This window comes from Amblyraja radiata, chromosome 26 (genome assembly GCF_010909765.2).
Source record: "Amblyraja radiata isolate CabotCenter1 chromosome 26, sAmbRad1.1.pri, whole genome shotgun sequence".
NCBI lineage: Eukaryota > Metazoa > Chordata > Chondrichthyes > Rajiformes > Rajidae > Amblyraja > Amblyraja radiata.
This window is the reverse complement of record NC_045981.1, coordinates 12359162-12377055: the sequence shown is the minus strand read 5'-3', so window position 1 is coordinate 12377055 and position 17894 is coordinate 12359162. Positions and strand designations below refer to the sequence as shown.

The window sequence follows — 17894 nt, the reverse complement described above, 5'->3', positions numbered from 1 at the left end:
TGTACGGTCTCCCTGCGGGCGTGTGGGGTTTCCCCAGGTGCTCTGGTTTCCTCCCACACTCCAAAGACGTACAGGTTTGTAGGCTGAGTAAAAAATTGTAAATTGTCCCCCGTGTGTGTGTAGGATGGTGTTAATGTGCAGGGATCGCTGGTTGGCGCAGACTCCGTGTGCCAAAGGGATTGTTTCCGCGCTGTATCTCTAAACTAAACAACCTTCACTTTGACTGAACATCCTCACAAAACACTGTATGGTAAAGGCAATACTTACAGAACTTTGGAGGAACAAAACTTAGTACAGCCTAGAAATAAAAAGAAAAAGCCATTAAGTTTGTTACAAATGATATAAGTATCATACAATTGTCATGATATTTTGGAGACATAAGGAACTGCAGATGCTGCAATCATGAGCAAACCACAAAGTGCTGGAGGAACTCAGTGGGTCAGGCAGCATTTGCGGAGGGGAATGGACAGGTCAGGACCCTTCTTCAGACTGATTGGAGTGCATGGAACATAGAACAGTACAGGAGCGGGCCCTTCGGCCCACAATGTTTGTGCCGAACATGATGCGAGGTTAAACTGATCTCATCTGCCTGTACGTGATTGAAAGGGGGAGGGAAAGCTGGAAAAGAGAGTTGGGGAGGTGGAGGAGGACAAAGCTTGGCAGGGGCGGTGGGGAGAGGGAGAGCAAAGGAGGTCCTGGCGCAGGATACTTTGTAACGTTGTCGGTGTCCTTTGTGTGGTGACTCTTTGCATACCGTGGGTATACAAATCAAAGAATATCATTGTGACTTGTCACATGTGACAATAAAGTTTTCATTCATTTGAAAAGGAAACATATTTTATTGTGTGAGAAAATATTCTAGTGTTTTAAGGGTTAAATTATGAGAACAGACACCATAACGTGTGGGTTTACTCTCAATGTGTGGTGCAAGTTTTTCACATAGAGAAAGATGGAAGCCAGGAACACACCGCGAGGAGTGGTTTAGTTTAGTTTAGTTTAGAAATACAGAGCGGAAACAGGCTCTTCGGCCCACCCAGTCCGCACCAACCAGCGATCCCCGCACATTAACACAAGCCGACATGGACTCGGGACAATATACACTGATACTGAGCCAAAGTGCATCTTTGAAGTGTGCGGTGGAACTGAAGTTTTCGGAGAAAACACATGCGGTCACGGGGAGAACGTACAAACTCCGTGCAGATCGAACCCGAGTCTCTGGCGCTGCAAGCGCTGTAAATCAGCAACTCTTCCGCTGAGCCACCGTGCCACTCTCGTGGTGGAGGTTGAGAGATGGGCATTTCAGAGGCTTTTGGAAGGCACATGGATATATGTAGGGAATGGAGGAATATAGCATACGTGCAGGCAGAGCAGATTACATTAACTTGGCATCAAGTTTGGCACGACATTGTGGGCCAAAGGGCATGTTCCTGTGGTCTATCATTTTACGTAAAGGGACCACATAGGATGAGTCAGTTCAAATGTTTTTCTACTCCTTTGGACTGCAACAAGTGGACAAAAAAGAACATCTGTGTATCACTCACATTTGAGACACTCTGCCAGACAGGATGCATGGAACTGTTAAGAGGGAAATGTTTGTGATCTTCATTGTTCATCAGCTGCATTCCCAGAATCGGTCTCGTTAGATAATTCAGTAAGTTACCAAATCCAACCCAGGTCGGTGATTGCTCATGTCAACTGGTGCAAGTAATGCAAGTCGCACACAACTCAAAACATTTCCATTGAATTTATCTCTGATATACGAGATGCTAAAGTTTAGTTTAGTTTGGAGATACAGCGCGGCAGCAAGCCCTTCGGCTCTTCGGCCCATTGAATCCGCGCCGGCCAGCGATCCCCGCACATTAGCACTATCCAACACTAGGGACAATTTTTACATTCATACCAAGCCAATTAACCTTCAAACATTCATACCAAGCCGTGTTTGGAGTGTGGGAGGAAACCGAAGATCTCGGAGAAACCCCATGCAGGTCACGGGGAGAACGTACAAACTCCGTACAGACAAGCACCTGCAGCCAGGATGGACCTGGGGTCTCTGGCGCTGTAAGGCAGCTGCTCTACCGCTGCACCACTGTGCAACGATTCTGGTAGATAATTCAATACGTTACGAAATCCAACGTAGACTGCACATCTCAACTGGTGCAAGTAATGCAAGTCTTACACAACTCGTAACAATTTCCATTGAATTTATCTCTCAGATATACGAGATGCTAATGTGTAGAATACTAATGGAATTGCTATTGATAATTGAATATGTAAGCAAGTATTTTGTTGTTTTCCAGTAAACAACAGTTGCAACATCATTTTTAATGCATCGAACTGTGATAACTGTATTGACTAATTTCCTTGAATGGGTCTGGTTTTAACCCTTCATGTACTTTAAAGAAATAGGTAGCGTAGGAAGAAATTGCAGATACTAGTTTAACCCAAAGATAGACACAAAATGCTGGAGTAACTCAGCGGGATGAGGGCGGCATCTCTGGAGAAAAGTAATAGGTGACGTTTCGGGTCTGAAGAATTAAATTCTTACTTTGCTTCAGCACAACAGAATATAGTAGGCATGAATATAGAACATATCAGTGTGTCCATATACCATTATATAAATATATACACATCAATAAATAAGCACATAAAGTGCAAATAAACAGATAATGGTCTATTAATGTTCAAAGATTTGTTTAGGTTGAGTTTAATAGCCTGATGGCTGTGGGGAAGAAGCTGTTTCTGAACCTGGATGTTGCAGCCTTCAGGCTCCTGTACCCTCTACCTGAAGGTAGCGGGGAGATGAGTGTGTAGCCAGGATGGTGTGGATCCTTGATGATGCTGCCAGCCTTTTTGAGGCAACGACTACGATGGATCCCCTCGATGGTAAGGAGGTCAGAGTCGATGATGGACTGGGCAGTGTTTGCTACTTTTTGTAGTCTTTTCCACTCCCGGGAATCCACAGCACCTGGAGGAAACCCACGTGGTCACGGGGAGAACGTACAAACTCTGTACAGACAGCACCCTCATACAGGATCGAACCCGGGTCTCTTGCGCTGTAAGACAGCAACTCTACCTCTGTGTGCTAATGCGCCTCCCCTTTAATCTTTAATCGAAGGGCCTGTTTCCAAATTGAGGGGACATGATGTACGAATTCAGACATTACGTTGAGTCACTGAGTTTGCCGGTTACTTAGTTTATTAGTCTGAGGAAAGAATGTCCACGATTTTTTGAACTGCAACCAAGGGGATTCAAATGAAAAGAACTAGAGACTAACATGAAGGGGCTGCCAAAGCTCTTTGCTTCAGGCTCAGTGACATAATGTTCAGGAAACAAAATCATGAACAATGTCTGGGTCATGGAATGGTAAGTCCAAGAATGTGAAAGAGCGCACATCTTAAAAGCTTGAAAGGAAATCACTTTCATGAAGATTTCACTGTTTTCATAGCATTTTATTTCTGCGAAGACCTTCGGGCAATTTCAGAACAATTGTTCACAGGGCTTGTTGCTGACGTATCGAGTTTGACACAACTCAGATTAGTAATGAGTTTCATTCTTCATTACCTGCAAATCATGTTTTTCTTTTATTTCATTTACTGTCTTTCCTCACGTTAGCCTCCACAGCTGGGAAGGTCTGAATCACACTTACTCACAGCCACTGTTGACACATTCATATTGAGCAACAGAAGAATGAAGTAGCCCTTTTAAAACATTCCCATATTTATTAAGCTTTTGGCCGTCTGCCCAATTGTAACCCCTTCTGTAGTTTTGCATCTCTCTTGTGAATCCCTTGGGCTTAGCCTTAGACTTCAGAGATAGAGCAGGGTAACAGGCCCTTCGGCCCACAGAGTCCGTGCCGACCGGCGATCACCCCGTACAGTAACACTATCCTACACCCTAGGGAGAATTTACAGAAGCCAACTAACTTACAAACCTGTACGTCTTTGGAATATGTTAGAATCCCTGCAGATAATTTAGTTTAGTTTAGTTCAGAGATCCCGCCTGTAAACAGGCCCTTCGGCCCACTGAGTACACACTGACCATCAATCACCCGTATACTAGTTCTATGTTATCCCAGGTTTGCATCCTACACACTAGGGTCAATTTACAGAAGCTAATTAACCTACAACCCTGCACGTCTTTGGGAGGAGACTGGAGCACTCGGAGAAAACCCACGCAGTCACAGAGAGAACGTACAAAATCCATAAAGACAATACCTGTTGTCAGGATCGAACCCGGCTCTCTGGAGCCATAAGGCAGCAACTATACCGCTGTGCCACCGTGCCGCCCTTATTTCACCGTTCCTGTAAAGCTGGCACATGGAGTCGTACAGCATGGAAACAGAGCCCTTCAGCCCAACTCGACCATGATGAACAAGATGTCCCTCTAAAATAATCCCAATTGCCCACGTTTGGTCAATAAAGATAAAGTCTAAACTTTTTCTCTATATATACCTGTCCAAATGTCATTTAAATGTTGTTATTGTACCTGCTTGACTACTTTACCTGGCTGTTCTTGAAATTGACTGAATATACTAAATTCATTTTATTCTGAATAAAGTTTATTTTTAGAAAAAAATAGACAGGGTAGGGTTGGGTCAGAACCTTTTTTTCCAGGGTGGAAATGTCAAACAGTAGAGGGCACAGCTTTAAGGAGATAGAGCAAGGTTTAAAGGAGATGTGCGGGCCACGTTCTTTAGTACAGATGGTGGTGGGTGTTTGGAATGCACTGCTAAAGGGTGGTGGTGAATCCAGATATAATAGTGGCACTTAAGAGGCTTTTAGATAGGCATGTGGATATGCAGAGAATGGAGGGATAGGGATCCCGTGCAGGCAGAGGAGATTCGTTCAACTTGGCATCATGTTCACCACGGACATTATGGGCCGAAGGGCCTGTTTTCTGTGCGATGTTGTAACTGTATAGAGGCAGCTTGGAAGGATCTCCCGGTTGCTGGACACTTTAATTCTCCTTCCCTTTCTTACACAGATCTTTCTGTCCTCCATTGTCTGAGTGAGGTTAAATGGAGGAACTGTATCTCATATTCGCTTTGGCAGCTTACAGTGGTATGAATATTGATTTCTCTAACTTCAAGTAACCCCGGCATTCCCTCTCTCCATCCCTGCCCCGCACTGGCTTCTAATTTTCACCCTACAAACAGCTAACAATGGCTTGTTTCCTTTATCATCCACTTTTTGCATATCCTTCATTCATTGTTCTTTATCTCTCCACATCACCGTCTATATCTCTTGTTTCCCTTATCCCAAACCAGTCTAAAGAAGGGTCTCGACCTGAAACATCACCCTTTCCTTCTCTCCAGAGATGCTGCCTGTCCCGCTGAGTTACACCAGCTTTTTGTGTCTATGGTTTAAACCAGCATCTGCAGTTCCTTCTTACACAGTTAGGTTAGTTTATTGTCACGCATACCGAGGTACAGTGAAAAGCCTTTGTTACGTGCTAACCAGTCAGCAGAAAGGCAATACGTGATTACAATCAAACCATTGTATAGATACATGATAAGGGAATAACGTTCAGTGCACGGTAAAGCCAGCAAGGTCCGATCAAAGATAGCCGAGGGTCACCAAAGAGGTAGATAGTTCAGGTCTGCTCTCTGGTTGTGGTTGATGATTCAGTTGCCTGACAACAGCTGGGAAGAAATTGTCCCTGAATCTGAAAGTGTGCGTATTCACAACATTTCAGCATGTCAGAGCATGCAAGAAGAAACTAGTCAACACCACATGAACTTTCATCAGACTGAAAGTTAACATATGAATGAGGAATGCAGCACAATAAAATGGTGGATGGACAGACATCAGTGATCTTAACTCAACAGCAAGTGTAACTGTGGAGAGGTACAGACAATGGCCCCCCTACTGACTTGCGGCGGAGAGGCATGCACTGCGGACCATCTCCGCAGAGGCACAGATGTGGCACTGGCTGTGGCAAAGCGATGGCAGAACATCATCTGACACACGAGCGGGAAAAAAACTCAACAGCACCTCATATTTTGCTTGGGAACAGCACCTCATATTTCGCTATTCTAAATGTAATACATCCAAAAAGGGTCTCCTTGTGTTGGAAGGAACTGCAGATGCTGGTTTATACCGCAGATAGACACAAAATGAGAACATGGATAGTTGACGTTTCAGGTCGGGACCCTTCTTCGCTCAGCCTCCTCCTTCCTTTCTTCTCCTCCAAGTATCTCACCTTCTATTTTTCCTTTGACCCTCTTCTCTCCAACACCTTATCTTCCCTCCCAAAATCTTCAGTCCTGCTCTTCAACCCTGTAGAAGTTTGTTGTCTTGTTGGACAACTCTGGAGAACGTGGATAGGACGTTTTGGGTCAGGGCCCTTCTTCAGACTGAAAATTAGGAGTGGGCAGCGTTGAACGGGCAAGGATGGGGGAAGAACGTCAGGGAACAAGGGACAGGGATGGGAAAGGATTGGAATGATGGACCAGCGGGGATGATGCGGGTAAGTGAGAGGACGGAGTGTGTGGGTGAGTATAGGAGTGGGGGAAGAGAAGAGTGGGGGGTCAAACAAGCAAGTGGAAGTGTGAGCAGAGGATGAAGGAGGATAAGGGAAGGGGCAGAGCTGGAAGGAAAGGCACAGGACGAAGGGGGAAAAGGGAAAGGTAGGAGGAGCAGGTGGAAGGGAGAGGAGAGGGCAGCGCTGGAGAAGTCAGAGAGGGAAGGGAGAGGAGAGGGCAGAGCTAGAGAGTGAAGGGAAAGGAGAGGAGAGGGCATAGTTAAAGAGAGAAGGGAGAGGGGAGAAATAGGCTTGGGGCTGGAGACAGCTCCTGGGGCTCTGGGATTGCCTGTGATCCCGTCCAGGCGGGGCCGGGACGGGGACGATGCGCTCCGGGCTGCTGAGGCTCCCCGCGGCCGGCCGCCGCTGGTACCGGGGCTCGGGGCATCGGGCGGAGGCCGGGCCGCACCGGGTGATCGACCTGCGCAGCGACACGGTGAGCCGGCCCGGCGCGGCCATGCGGGCCGCCATGGGTAGCGCCGCAGTCGGGGACGATGTGTACGGAGAGGACCCCACCGTCAACGGTAAGGAAAGGCCGAGGCTGCGGCCTAGCGTCGCGGGGTAGTGAGTGAGAGAGAGAGAGAGAGAGAGGAGGAGAGGGGGAGTGTGAGAGAGGGGAGGGGAGGAGAAGGGGAGGAAGGGAGGAGAAGGGAAAGACAGGAGAGGGGCAGAGGATAGCAGGGGAGGGTGAAGGAGGGAGAGCGGATGGGGTAGAAGGGAAGAGGAGGGCATGGGGATGAATGATGGGGATGAGGATGGGTGGGAGGAAGGAGGGGATTGGAAGGAGATGGAGGGAGGTTGGGAGGGGGAGGAGGAGAGGGGGACGGGGAGGGGTAGTGAGAGAGAGGGGAGAGGAGATGGGGTAGAGAGAGAGAGAGGAGGGGAGAGGGGAAGAGGAGAGGGGAGGGGATATGGGGTAGAGAGAGGAGGGGAAGAGGAGAGGGGGGGAAGAGGGGAGGGGATATGGGGTAGAGAGAGGAGGGGAGAGAGGCAGGGGGAGAGGAGGTATTGATAGAGAGGATGAGGAGAGGGGGTAGTGAGGGGGAGGGGAGAGAGGGAGGAGGAGAGAGGGGAGGAGGAGAGGGGGTAGTGAGAGAGAGGGGAAAGAAGGGTTGGATGGGAGGAGGGGTGAGAGGGGAAATAAGGGTTGGATGGGAGGAGGGGAGAGAGGGGAAAGAAGGGTTGGATGGGAGGAGGGGAGAGAGGGGAAAGAAGGGTTGGATGGGAGGAGGGAGATATGTATAGAGGAGGGTTGAGGGACGAGTAAGGGTTGGGGTAGAGAGAGAAAGAGAGGAGGGGAGGGGGGAGACCGGAGGCAAGGAGACCCACTGTAACTTGTCTCCATTGATCACATTTATGTATAGTATTATCGGATCTGACTGGACAGCATGCAAAACAAAGATTCTCACTGTTTTCGGTACGAGTGACAACAATAAACCTAAACCTAAGTCCTTCTTTAAAATATAAAAGACATAAAGTGCTGGAGTAACTCAGCGGGGCAGGCAGCATCTCAGTAGAACATAGATAGGTGACGTTTCGGGTCTGGGTCTGGGCCTGAAACGTCAACCCGAAACGTCTAGAGATGCAGGTAAGGGAGGGTTTTTGATGCGGAAGAACAAACTCAGATAAGGTCTTAGAAGCTAGACAAAAATGCTGGAGAAACTCAGCGGGTGAGGCAGCATCTATGGAGCGAAGGAAATAGGCAAAGTTTCGGGTCGAAACCCTTCTTCAGACTTATCTTCTTCAGATGAGATATTCCTGGGGGGTTGCTATCTGGGTAGAATTTAGAAACAGAAAGGGAATGATCACTTTGATGGGACTGTATTATAGCCCCCAATAGTAAGAAGGAAATAGAGGTGCAGATGTGTAGGGTGATTGCAGATAGCTGTAAGAATAACTGGGCAGTATTTGTGGGAGGTATCAACATCCTTAGCATTGACGAGATCTCCCGTGGTGTAAAGGGCTTGGACGGGATGAATCTGTTAAATGTGTTCAAGAAAGATTCCTTAATCAATACAAGAGACATTTATTGTCACATGTACCATTTGGTACAGTGAAATTACATGTAGAGGGTCTACAAGAGAGGTATTTTGGATTTCACCCATTTCTTCAATGTGTACAAAACCTATTAGTGTCTAAGCCTGGGCAATACTACATATCTATGTATAGTTGAATTTGTAGCAGGGAGTACAGCCATCTGAAAATCAGTGCAGCAAATCAACTGAGATTGATAACTAAAGATAGACACAAACTGCTAGAGTAACCCAGCAGGTCAGACAACACCTCTGGAGAACATGGATAGGTGAAGTTATGGGTCGGGGCCCTTCTTCATACTTGAGATTGATAACTACAGTGCAAACAATTTCTTTATAGGAATAAAAGAGCAAATCATATGGGAATCAAGTAAGCCACAGCATTTAAAAGGCAAAAGAGCAAGTTGATGATTTTGGTGAGACCCATATCAATATTGTACAGTAATCCTGATAAATTAAAAACTCCTGTCCTGCTGAGTTACTCCAGCATTTTATGTCTGTACAGGTTAAAAAGTTAACTGTTTTCTTAACTTTTCCTTTCATCAGTTCTTAAATCTCTTTTTTTGTTTCTGCGATTTTTTTTAAACATGTTTTGATGGGATTACCAACATGTTGATACACAAGCCAACTAGAATTTGCTGCATTGTTTTGGTTGTGGTGTTCAAGAATAATCTTCGGGAAACGTCATTACAAATATCTTCTAATCCTTTCCAAATGAGTTTCAAAATTGTGGACAATCCAGATTTATGGGTTTCCCAAGAGAATCTCCCCAGTTCATTCCCTGCCTTCTTTCGCCATCCCACGAAATATTCATGTCCGCATGTCAACACATTTCATATCATGTTTAAAATGTTTCAGGCTGTTTAGAATATATACTATAGTTTCAATTGTGCAAAGTTGGATGCAATATAAGCAAATTATTAAAAAGTGGTGTCTAAATTTGAGAAAATCCAAAGTGAGAGAAGAAGATAATCGTTATTAAATCGAAATACGAGTGCTGTCTGTACGGAGTTTGTACGTTCTCCTTGTGACCGCATGGGTTTTCTCCGGGTGCTCCAGTTTCCTCCCACACTCCAAAAACATGCAGGTTTGTAGGTTAATGGACTTCGGTAAATTAGTAAATTGTCCCTAATGTCTAGGGCAGTGCTAGAGTTACGGGGTGATTGCTGGTTGGCACGGACTCGGTAGGCCAAAGGGCCTGTTTCAGTGCTGTATCTCTAAAGTACAGTCTAAACTGGTTAATTTATAATAATTAGCATCTGCAGTTCTTCATTTCCACATTTTGACTGCTCAACTGCAAAAACTCCTCAAAGTATGCTTTGAAGTAGTTGCAGGTACTATAGCAACGTTAAGAAACATTTAGACAGGTAAATGGATAGGGCAGGTTTAGGGATATGGGCCAAACGCAGGCAGGTGGGACTAGTGTAGATGGGGCATGTTTGTTGGCATAGGCAAGTTGGCACTTCCGCTCAGTCCACCTTAACCTACCTGACCTGTACATCGGTGAGACCAAGTGCGATCGCTGAACACCTCCGCTCAGTCCACCGTGCGGTTCCCAGAGGTTTTTTCAGTCTCCCTACCTGCTTCCACTACCTGTAACCTCCGGCAACCACTTGCAACCTCCGGGAACCGCACGGAAATCTTGGGTGGGGCGCAAAGTCTCCAGAGGTTTCCGTTCAGGTTTCCTAAGTGGGACAGGGGCATTAGCAGCGGTATGAACATTGACTTCTATAACTTCAAATAGCCCTTGCTTTCCCTCTCTCTCCATCCCCCCCCCCCCCCCTTCACAGTTCTCCCACCAGTCTTACTGTCTCCGACTACATTCTATCTCTGTCCCGCCCACTCCCCTGACATCAGTCTGAAGAAGGGTCTCGACCCTTCCACCTTTTCCAAAGGGAGTTATGTGAGACATTCTCTCACTGCTCCTCCCCTCTGTGACTACTGCTGCTGCCTTCACAGATGCCTGGCCTGTTGAGTTACTCCAGCGCTTTGTGCCCAGCAGATTATCACTTTAATAACCAAAGTTTATTTTAATCAGAGTATGTTCCTGGGTAATGTATTTTGTTCTGGGCAGAATGAAGGTTAAATTGCTGTTTCAAGGCGTTTGAAGAAAAATGTTTTGTCAAATGTAGCTCATTTAGCCATTTGCAGTCAGATTAAGACATGCATCTCCTATGGAAATTCAACACTTAGAAAAATATTTTTTACTGTTCTGTGTATTTAACATTTACAGCTTTTCGTTAAAGCAATTTGGTTTTCCTGTTCTATTTTGTTATTTCTAGCAATACGTTATAAAAAGTTTTTTTTACACTTCTTCATTCTGATGTAAGCACCTCTACCCCCGTAACATTGGTTAACGAGAGTACAGATGCTATCAACTTTCCATGGAGCATGAGCTCTTTAGTTATTTCCATAACTCTTGTTCTCATCAACTGTGCCTAAAATCTGTCAATAACGTTGACATCTGTGGCTTTGTGAACCATTTAAGTGTGCATCAGGTAGTGGTGTGGGCCACATGGAATGGTTCTTGCCCTTTGATGATCCTTCGGAGTGACGGATGTCTTGCCTCGACTCTAATCCTGTAGAGTGGAGAAATCTGTGCGTGAATTCATTGAATGGATGTGTTCGTTGTTCACAAACTGTCACATGGACCTGACAGAGTCCAAGTCCAAGTCCGGTCTAAGTCCAAGATGAGTGGAAATTTTGCATTGCTACAAACGCAGGTGCGCACGCACACACATGCACACATACACACACACATGCGCACACACATGCACACATACACACACACATGCACACACACACACGCACACACACATGCACACATCCACACAGACACGCACACAAACGCATACACACACCATACATAGATGCACACTGACACCTCTTCAAGAGTGTCTGAGCATCAGCGTACATGATTATTCAACTACATGAGTGGTCCTTGATCATCTGAAAGGACTGTCTCTGCTAATAATATAGGCCCAATACAATACGATAGGATATGATAGAACTTTTTTATCCCAGGATGGAAATTGATCTGCCAACAGTCATAAAAACACAAAATACATGAAACGTGAAATTAAAGTGACTGGTGGAAAGGCTTGGGGGATGTGCAAAGATTGGGAAGGTGGAGGGGGGGGGGGGGGTCAGTCTACCCCACGACAGAAGGGGGAGGAGTTGTACAGTTGTACAGTTTGATAGCCACAGGGAAGATGTCAGTGGCGTTCTGTCCTGCATTTGGTGGAACCAGTCTGTTGCCCCACTCATGTCATTGAGTGATTATTTATGCTGGATTTCAAGAGCTGGGCAAAGAGAATCAAGGGAGCATATGGAAAGCATTGTGAACTGGAAAACAAGGGCTGAAGAAATTACTGGATGATAAATAATTCTTGCTCATCCTCCAGGCCTATAATATTGGATAAACAATGGAACGATATTCCTATAATAAACAATGGAACAAATGATATAAACATAATTTGAGTAATCTGGCCTCACTGCTTGTCCATGCCCTAAGTGGAAAAACTCAGGAAATATTTCCATCTTCATGTTTTCAAGAGAATTGTAACTAACCTTATCAAACATTAAAAATACGTGCAAAATGTAAACTGCTGGAGGAACTCAGTGGGTCATGCAACATCTGGGGAGGGAAAGAGAGCTGTCGATGTTTCGGGTCAAAACCATGCATCAGGACTGAAAATGACGAGGGAAGGTAGCTGGTATAAAGAGAGGGAGTGGTGAGGCAGGGACTGGTAGGTGATTGTGGTCTGAGGGGGAGAGGGATGTGATGGGTGGATGGAGCCAGGTGGAGGAGAGGGAGGGATGATAGGAGGAAGGAACTGTAGATGCTGGTTTACACCAAAGATAGACTCAACATGCTGGAGTAACTCAGTGGGTCTGGCAGCATCTCTGGAGAAAAGGAATATAAGGTCAAAAGTTGATGGGCGTACGATTAGCCCACTCTGCCATTCAATCATGGCTGATCTATCTATCTCTCTCCTAACCCCATTCTCCTGCCTTCTCCCCATAACCTCTGACACCTGTACTAATCAAAGTAGGTGATGTTTCGGGTCGGAACCCTTCTTTCAATTCCTTTTCTCCAGAGATGCTGCCTGACCTGCTGAGTTACTCCAGCATTTAGTGTCTACCTTCGGAAGATAAGAAATAGCGGACAAGGGGAAGAAAGGGTAGACGGGGTTGGGGGATGGGTAGGTGGCTAAGAGGATGGGTGAGGGGAGGGTGAAGACGGGTGGAGACAAGGTTCAAAAGTATGATAAGAATGGGCTGGCAGGGATGGGTTGAGGCCTATTTCTGTGACTATGATAATGGGAAGCATTAAGGAGAGCTGAAGGGCAAATGGAACCACATGGGAGAGAGATCTGGTGGGTGAAGTGTGTGGGTGTTGGGTGAATAACCAGGAGGGAAGAGGGTGTGAAAATGGGTGATAGGTGGCTGAAGGCCGGTAATGATAAAGGGAACAAGAATGGAAATACTGGAGGTAGAATAGGAGAGAGAGAGACTCAAGACTTAGATTCCAACATTGCAGTCTCTTGAACTCCATTAGAAGTCCTTGTAATAACGTACTCTTTATAGATATTTTCTTTGTCCTTCTGTCACTATTGGCAGTGTTGGATATTTGATGAATATAATACCCTGTACTTTAAAAAAAAGATAATGCACACTTGTCTCACGTTGATTCTTCAGAAAACGTACGTAAGATGAAGGCAGACACATGGAACTGCAGACGCTGGTTTGGAAGAAAAGACGCGAAGTGCAGGAGTAACCCAGCAGGTCAGGCGACATCGCTGAAGAACATGGACAGGTGACGTTTTGGGTTGGGACACTTCTTCAGACTGATAGTAGGGGGGGGGCATCCAAACCTGAAACACCATATATCCATTTTCTTCAGGAATGCAGCATGACCCGCTGAGTTACTCCAGCACTTTGTGTCTTTATATATGATGAGGAAGGCATTTGGTCATTGGATGAGAGGGAATCTTATTGAAACATGTAAGATTATTAAGGGTTTGGACATGCTAGAGGCAGGAAACATGTTCCCGATGTTGGGGGAGTCCACAACCAGGGGCCACAGTTTAAGAATAAGGGGTTAGCCATTTAGAACGGAGATGAGGAAACACATTTTCACACAGAGAGTTGTGAGTCTGGAATTCTCTGCCTCAGAGGATGGTGGAGACCGGTTCTCTGGATACTTTCAAGAGAGAGCTAGATAGGGCTCTTAAAGATAGCGGAGTCAGAGGATATGGGGAGAAGGCAAGAACGGGGTATTGATTGTGGATGATTAGCCATGATCACATTGAATGGTGGTGCTGGATCAAAGGGCCGAATGGCCTACTCCTGCACATTGTCTATTGGTCTACTGGTTCCAAGGCAATCCTAGAACTTCAACTGGTAATGTTCTTTACTTGCACTTGGTACAGTTCAAAATAAATAGATGTGAAAAGGCATAGTGGTCTGGGAAACAATTTTGAAGTGGGTTTGCTGTGTAATACAGCCTAGTCACATTGTGTGGAGACATCATGCAATGAGTAATCAGTGTTAGTGATTTTGATTGAACAGTAACTATATATGAGGATTTTGTGGAAAACTTGCCTCCTTTTCTTTGAAATCGTTTGCACTTTGTCACTACCACCCAGGAGCATCAGCAAGTCAGGAGAGTGCACAAGTTTCCAGAGTGGAATCTGGACCTGGTCTTTCTGACTCAGAAGCAAGAGTGCCAAAGCTGGCCTAGACAACCTACTTATTTTACACAGCCTGCTTCATGCAGCTTGCTGCCCAAACATTGCTGGTAAACGCAAAAGGAAAAACTGTTCAAAACTACTTTTTAAGCTTAAAGTTGCTAAGCAATGTGTTCATTTTGCTAGCAACAGAAGAGAGGGTTGGCAAGAGTTCTTGAAACCTAATATTTTTTGAATGATTCATGTCTTCAGTAATCTAGGTTCATTCTTATTGCAGTTTTTATTGGAAATTGGTTTGATAGAGTTTGTGTTGAACCAGTGTATAAACACATGTAGTTTACAGTGATGTGTAATGGAGATCACTAAGTTTGCACTAAAAACTTGAGTTTCACTGTATCTCTAAACTAAACTAAACAAATCAACCTGGATGAATCAACTTATAAATACATCCATCCTTAGCATGTGCTTTAACACCAATGTAAGCATTTGTGCATTGAACTCATCTTCCGAATTTTGAATTTCATTGCCTTCAACGGAATTGTAATTTCAAATTCATAAAATTGGTACATTATTGCATTTCCCATTTAGCCCATGTGATGAAGTCCACAATTTCACACAAACTGCTGGAGTAACTCAGCAGGTCAGAAAGCATCCCTGGAGAACGCGGACAAGTGACGCTTCAGGTCAAGACTCCACTTCAGACTCTTCATTGAGGTCCAGATCCAAAACATCATCTATCTGTGATGCTCCCTAAACAGCTGAGTTACACCAGCATTTTCTTTTTTTGTAAGCCAGCATCTGTAGTTCCTTGTGTCTCCATACTTTTACACCTTGGTTCAAAGAAATCTTTGCTGTACTTTCAAGAATGACTGATTGTTTTGGTGTAGTATAAATACTGGGAGGTATGAAAACAAGATGAGAAAATGGAATGGATTCAGTTAAGTCTTGATCAACAAGTGAAATCAGCTTGTAAGGCTGAAAATTCAGAACTAAAAATTCAGAAGACATAGGAGCAGAATTAGGCCATTCGGGCCCATTGAGTCTACTCTGCCATTCAACCATGGCTGATCTATTTTTCCCTCTCAACACCATTCTCCCGGCTTCTCCCCGTATGCACTAGGGGCGCCGCATTGATGGCAGCATCTGCCTACTGTCTGTCTGTTTTTCTGTCTTTTTTTAAATTTTTAGTCAGTTTTAAAAGTTTGTTTTGGAGATTTCTTTAGCTTTTCTATGTGGCGGAGGGGGGTACGGTAAGGGGGAAACCGTTTCCCAGTCACTTCCTGGCGAGGATGCGACTATTCTCCGAGTCACGTCCTCGCCCCCCTCCTCGCGGCCTACCACCTGGATTGGAGCGGCCTTTCCTGCCGGGGACCCAGACCAGAGCTTCAGCAGTGGCGGCGCAGCGCTGGATACATCGCGGAGCTGGGCAATTGCTTACCTGGCTCGCCATTGAAGCTCCGGAGTGTTGGGCCTGCTGCTTCAACATCGGAGCTGTGGTTTGTAGAGCTTCCAGTGCGGGCGGCGCTGACTTCAACATCGCAGAGTCCTGGGGCCCTTTGCCGAGGGCCGCCAGTGTTGAATCTCCGCCCAGCGCGGCATGTGCACTTCAGGAGCTGCGGACTCTGGTAGGAGGTGGCCGATTCGGATGTCCAAGCCGCTGAGGATGTCCTCCAGACCCGACATCGGACTTCCATCACCCGGCGAGCGGGCATGAACATCGGGCCGCCCGTAACAGCGACAGCGGGGGGGTTCGGGAGCCCCCCGACCACGGGAGGACAGCAGAGGAGGATGACTGAATTTTGGAGCCTTCCCTCACAGTGGGAAACTTTGATCCCGCTGTGTGGGGATGTCTGTGTTAAAGACTATCGTGTTCTATGCTCTTTATTATTCGTATGGCTGTATGACGACCACACATTTCATTGTACCAATTGGTACATGTGACAAATAAATGTATCTTGTATCTTCTTGTATTTTGTAACCTTTGACAATCTTACTAATCAAGACCTACCAATCTCTGCTTTAAAAATACCCATTGACGGCCTCCACAACTATCTGCGGCAATGAATTCCTCAGATTCACCACACCCTGGATAATGGCCTCCACAACTCCTAACTAATGGGATGTCTTTTTATTCTGAGGCTATGCCCTCTGGTTCTAGACTCTCCCATGACTGGAAACATTCTCTCCACATCTACTCTCTCTAGGCCTTTCATTATCTGGTACAGTTCAATGACCCCCCCCCCCCCCTCATCCTAAACTCAAGCGAGTAGAGGTCCAGAGCCTTCAAACGTTCCTCATGCCTTAACCTAATCATCCCGGAGATCATTCATAGGAAACGGCGGCACAGTGGCGCAGCGGTAGAGTTGCTGCCTTGCAGCACCGGAAACCCGGGTTCGATCCCAACTACGGGTGCTGTCTGCACGGAGTTTGTACGTTCTCCCCATGACCGCACGGGTTTTGTTTGAGATATTCAGTTTCCTCTCACACTCCAAAGGCGTACATGTTTGTAGGTTAATTGGCTTGGTATAAATGTAAATTGTCCCTAGTGTGTTTAGGATAGTGCTAATGTGCAGGGATCGCTGGTCGGTGGACCGAAGGCCTGTTTCCGCGCTGTATCTCTAAACTAAACTAAACCTCTTTACCAGAGCTCAGTGAGAATGTTCCCACAGATAATGGTTGGAGTGAATAACGTACAGAATCTGAACAAGTATGTAAGGGAAAGTAAGCATGCAGGTACAGCAGGCAGTGAAGAAAGCGAATGGCGTGTTAATAATAATAATAATACATTTTATTTAATGGTGCCTTTCAAGACACTCAAGACACCTTACATCACATAATATCATTTAAATATCATTTAAGATGATGGAGGCAGGTTCGTTTTTATCATTTAAAAATAAATTGGATAGTTATATGGACGGGAAAGGAATGGAGGGTTATGGTCTGAGCGCAGGTATATGGGACTAGGGGAGAATACGTGTTCGGCACGGACTAGAAGGGTCGAGATGGCCTGTTTCCGTGCTGTAATTGTTATATGGTTATATGGTTATCAGTAATAAACATACAATAAGCAACAAAGCACCAGTAATTAAAAAATCAACAATTAAACATACAATAAGCAACAAAGCATAGCACAACGAGTTAAGATTGATGTAAAATAAGATGAAGTTGTTGCAGTTAAAATGAGTCAGCTAGTTTAAAAAGATGTGTTTTAAACTAGCCTTCACAACAAGAGGAGTTGAGTATAGGAACAAATAGGTCCTTCTGCAGTTGTACAGGGCCCTAGTGAGACCACATACTGTGTGCAGTTTTGGTCTCCAAATTTGAGGAAGGACGTTCTTGCTATTGAGGGAGTGCAGCGTAGGTTCACAAGGTTAATTCCGGAGATGGCTGGACTTATGTGGATAGAATGGAATGGCTAGGCTTGTATACTCTGGAATTTAGGATGAGAGGGAATCTTATTGAAACATATAATATTCTTAAGGGTTTCGACACGCTTGCGGCAGGAAACATGTTCCCGATGTTGGGGGAGTCCAGAACCAGGCGCCATAGTTTAAGAATAAGGGGTAAGCCATTTAGAACGGAGATGAGGAAAAACCTTTTCACAGAGGGTTGTGAATCTGTGGAATTCTCTGCCTCAGAAGTCAGT

The 17894-nt window shown here is 45.5% G+C and overlaps 1 protein-coding gene across 5 annotated transcripts in view; it reads left to right on the top strand.

Annotated features, from left to right (window-relative positions):
• Positions 1–6740: 6740 nt before the first annotated feature.
• LOC116987934 (probable low-specificity L-threonine aldolase 2) overlaps positions 6741–17894 on the top strand; it is a 72076-nt gene continuing 60922 nt past the window's right edge. For 3 of the 5 annotated variants that reach the window (XM_033044261.1, XM_033044262.1, XM_033044263.1), the window contains exon 1: positions 6745–7046. In XM_033044261.1, the coding sequence (XP_032900152.1) occupies positions 6848–7046 (199 nt within the window). In that variant the 5' untranslated portion in view covers positions 6745–6847. Of the gene's footprint in view, positions 7047–13255; positions 13344–17894 lie in introns of those variants that run through there. The other 2 variants (XM_033044266.1, XM_033044264.1) reach the window with 2 other exon arrangements.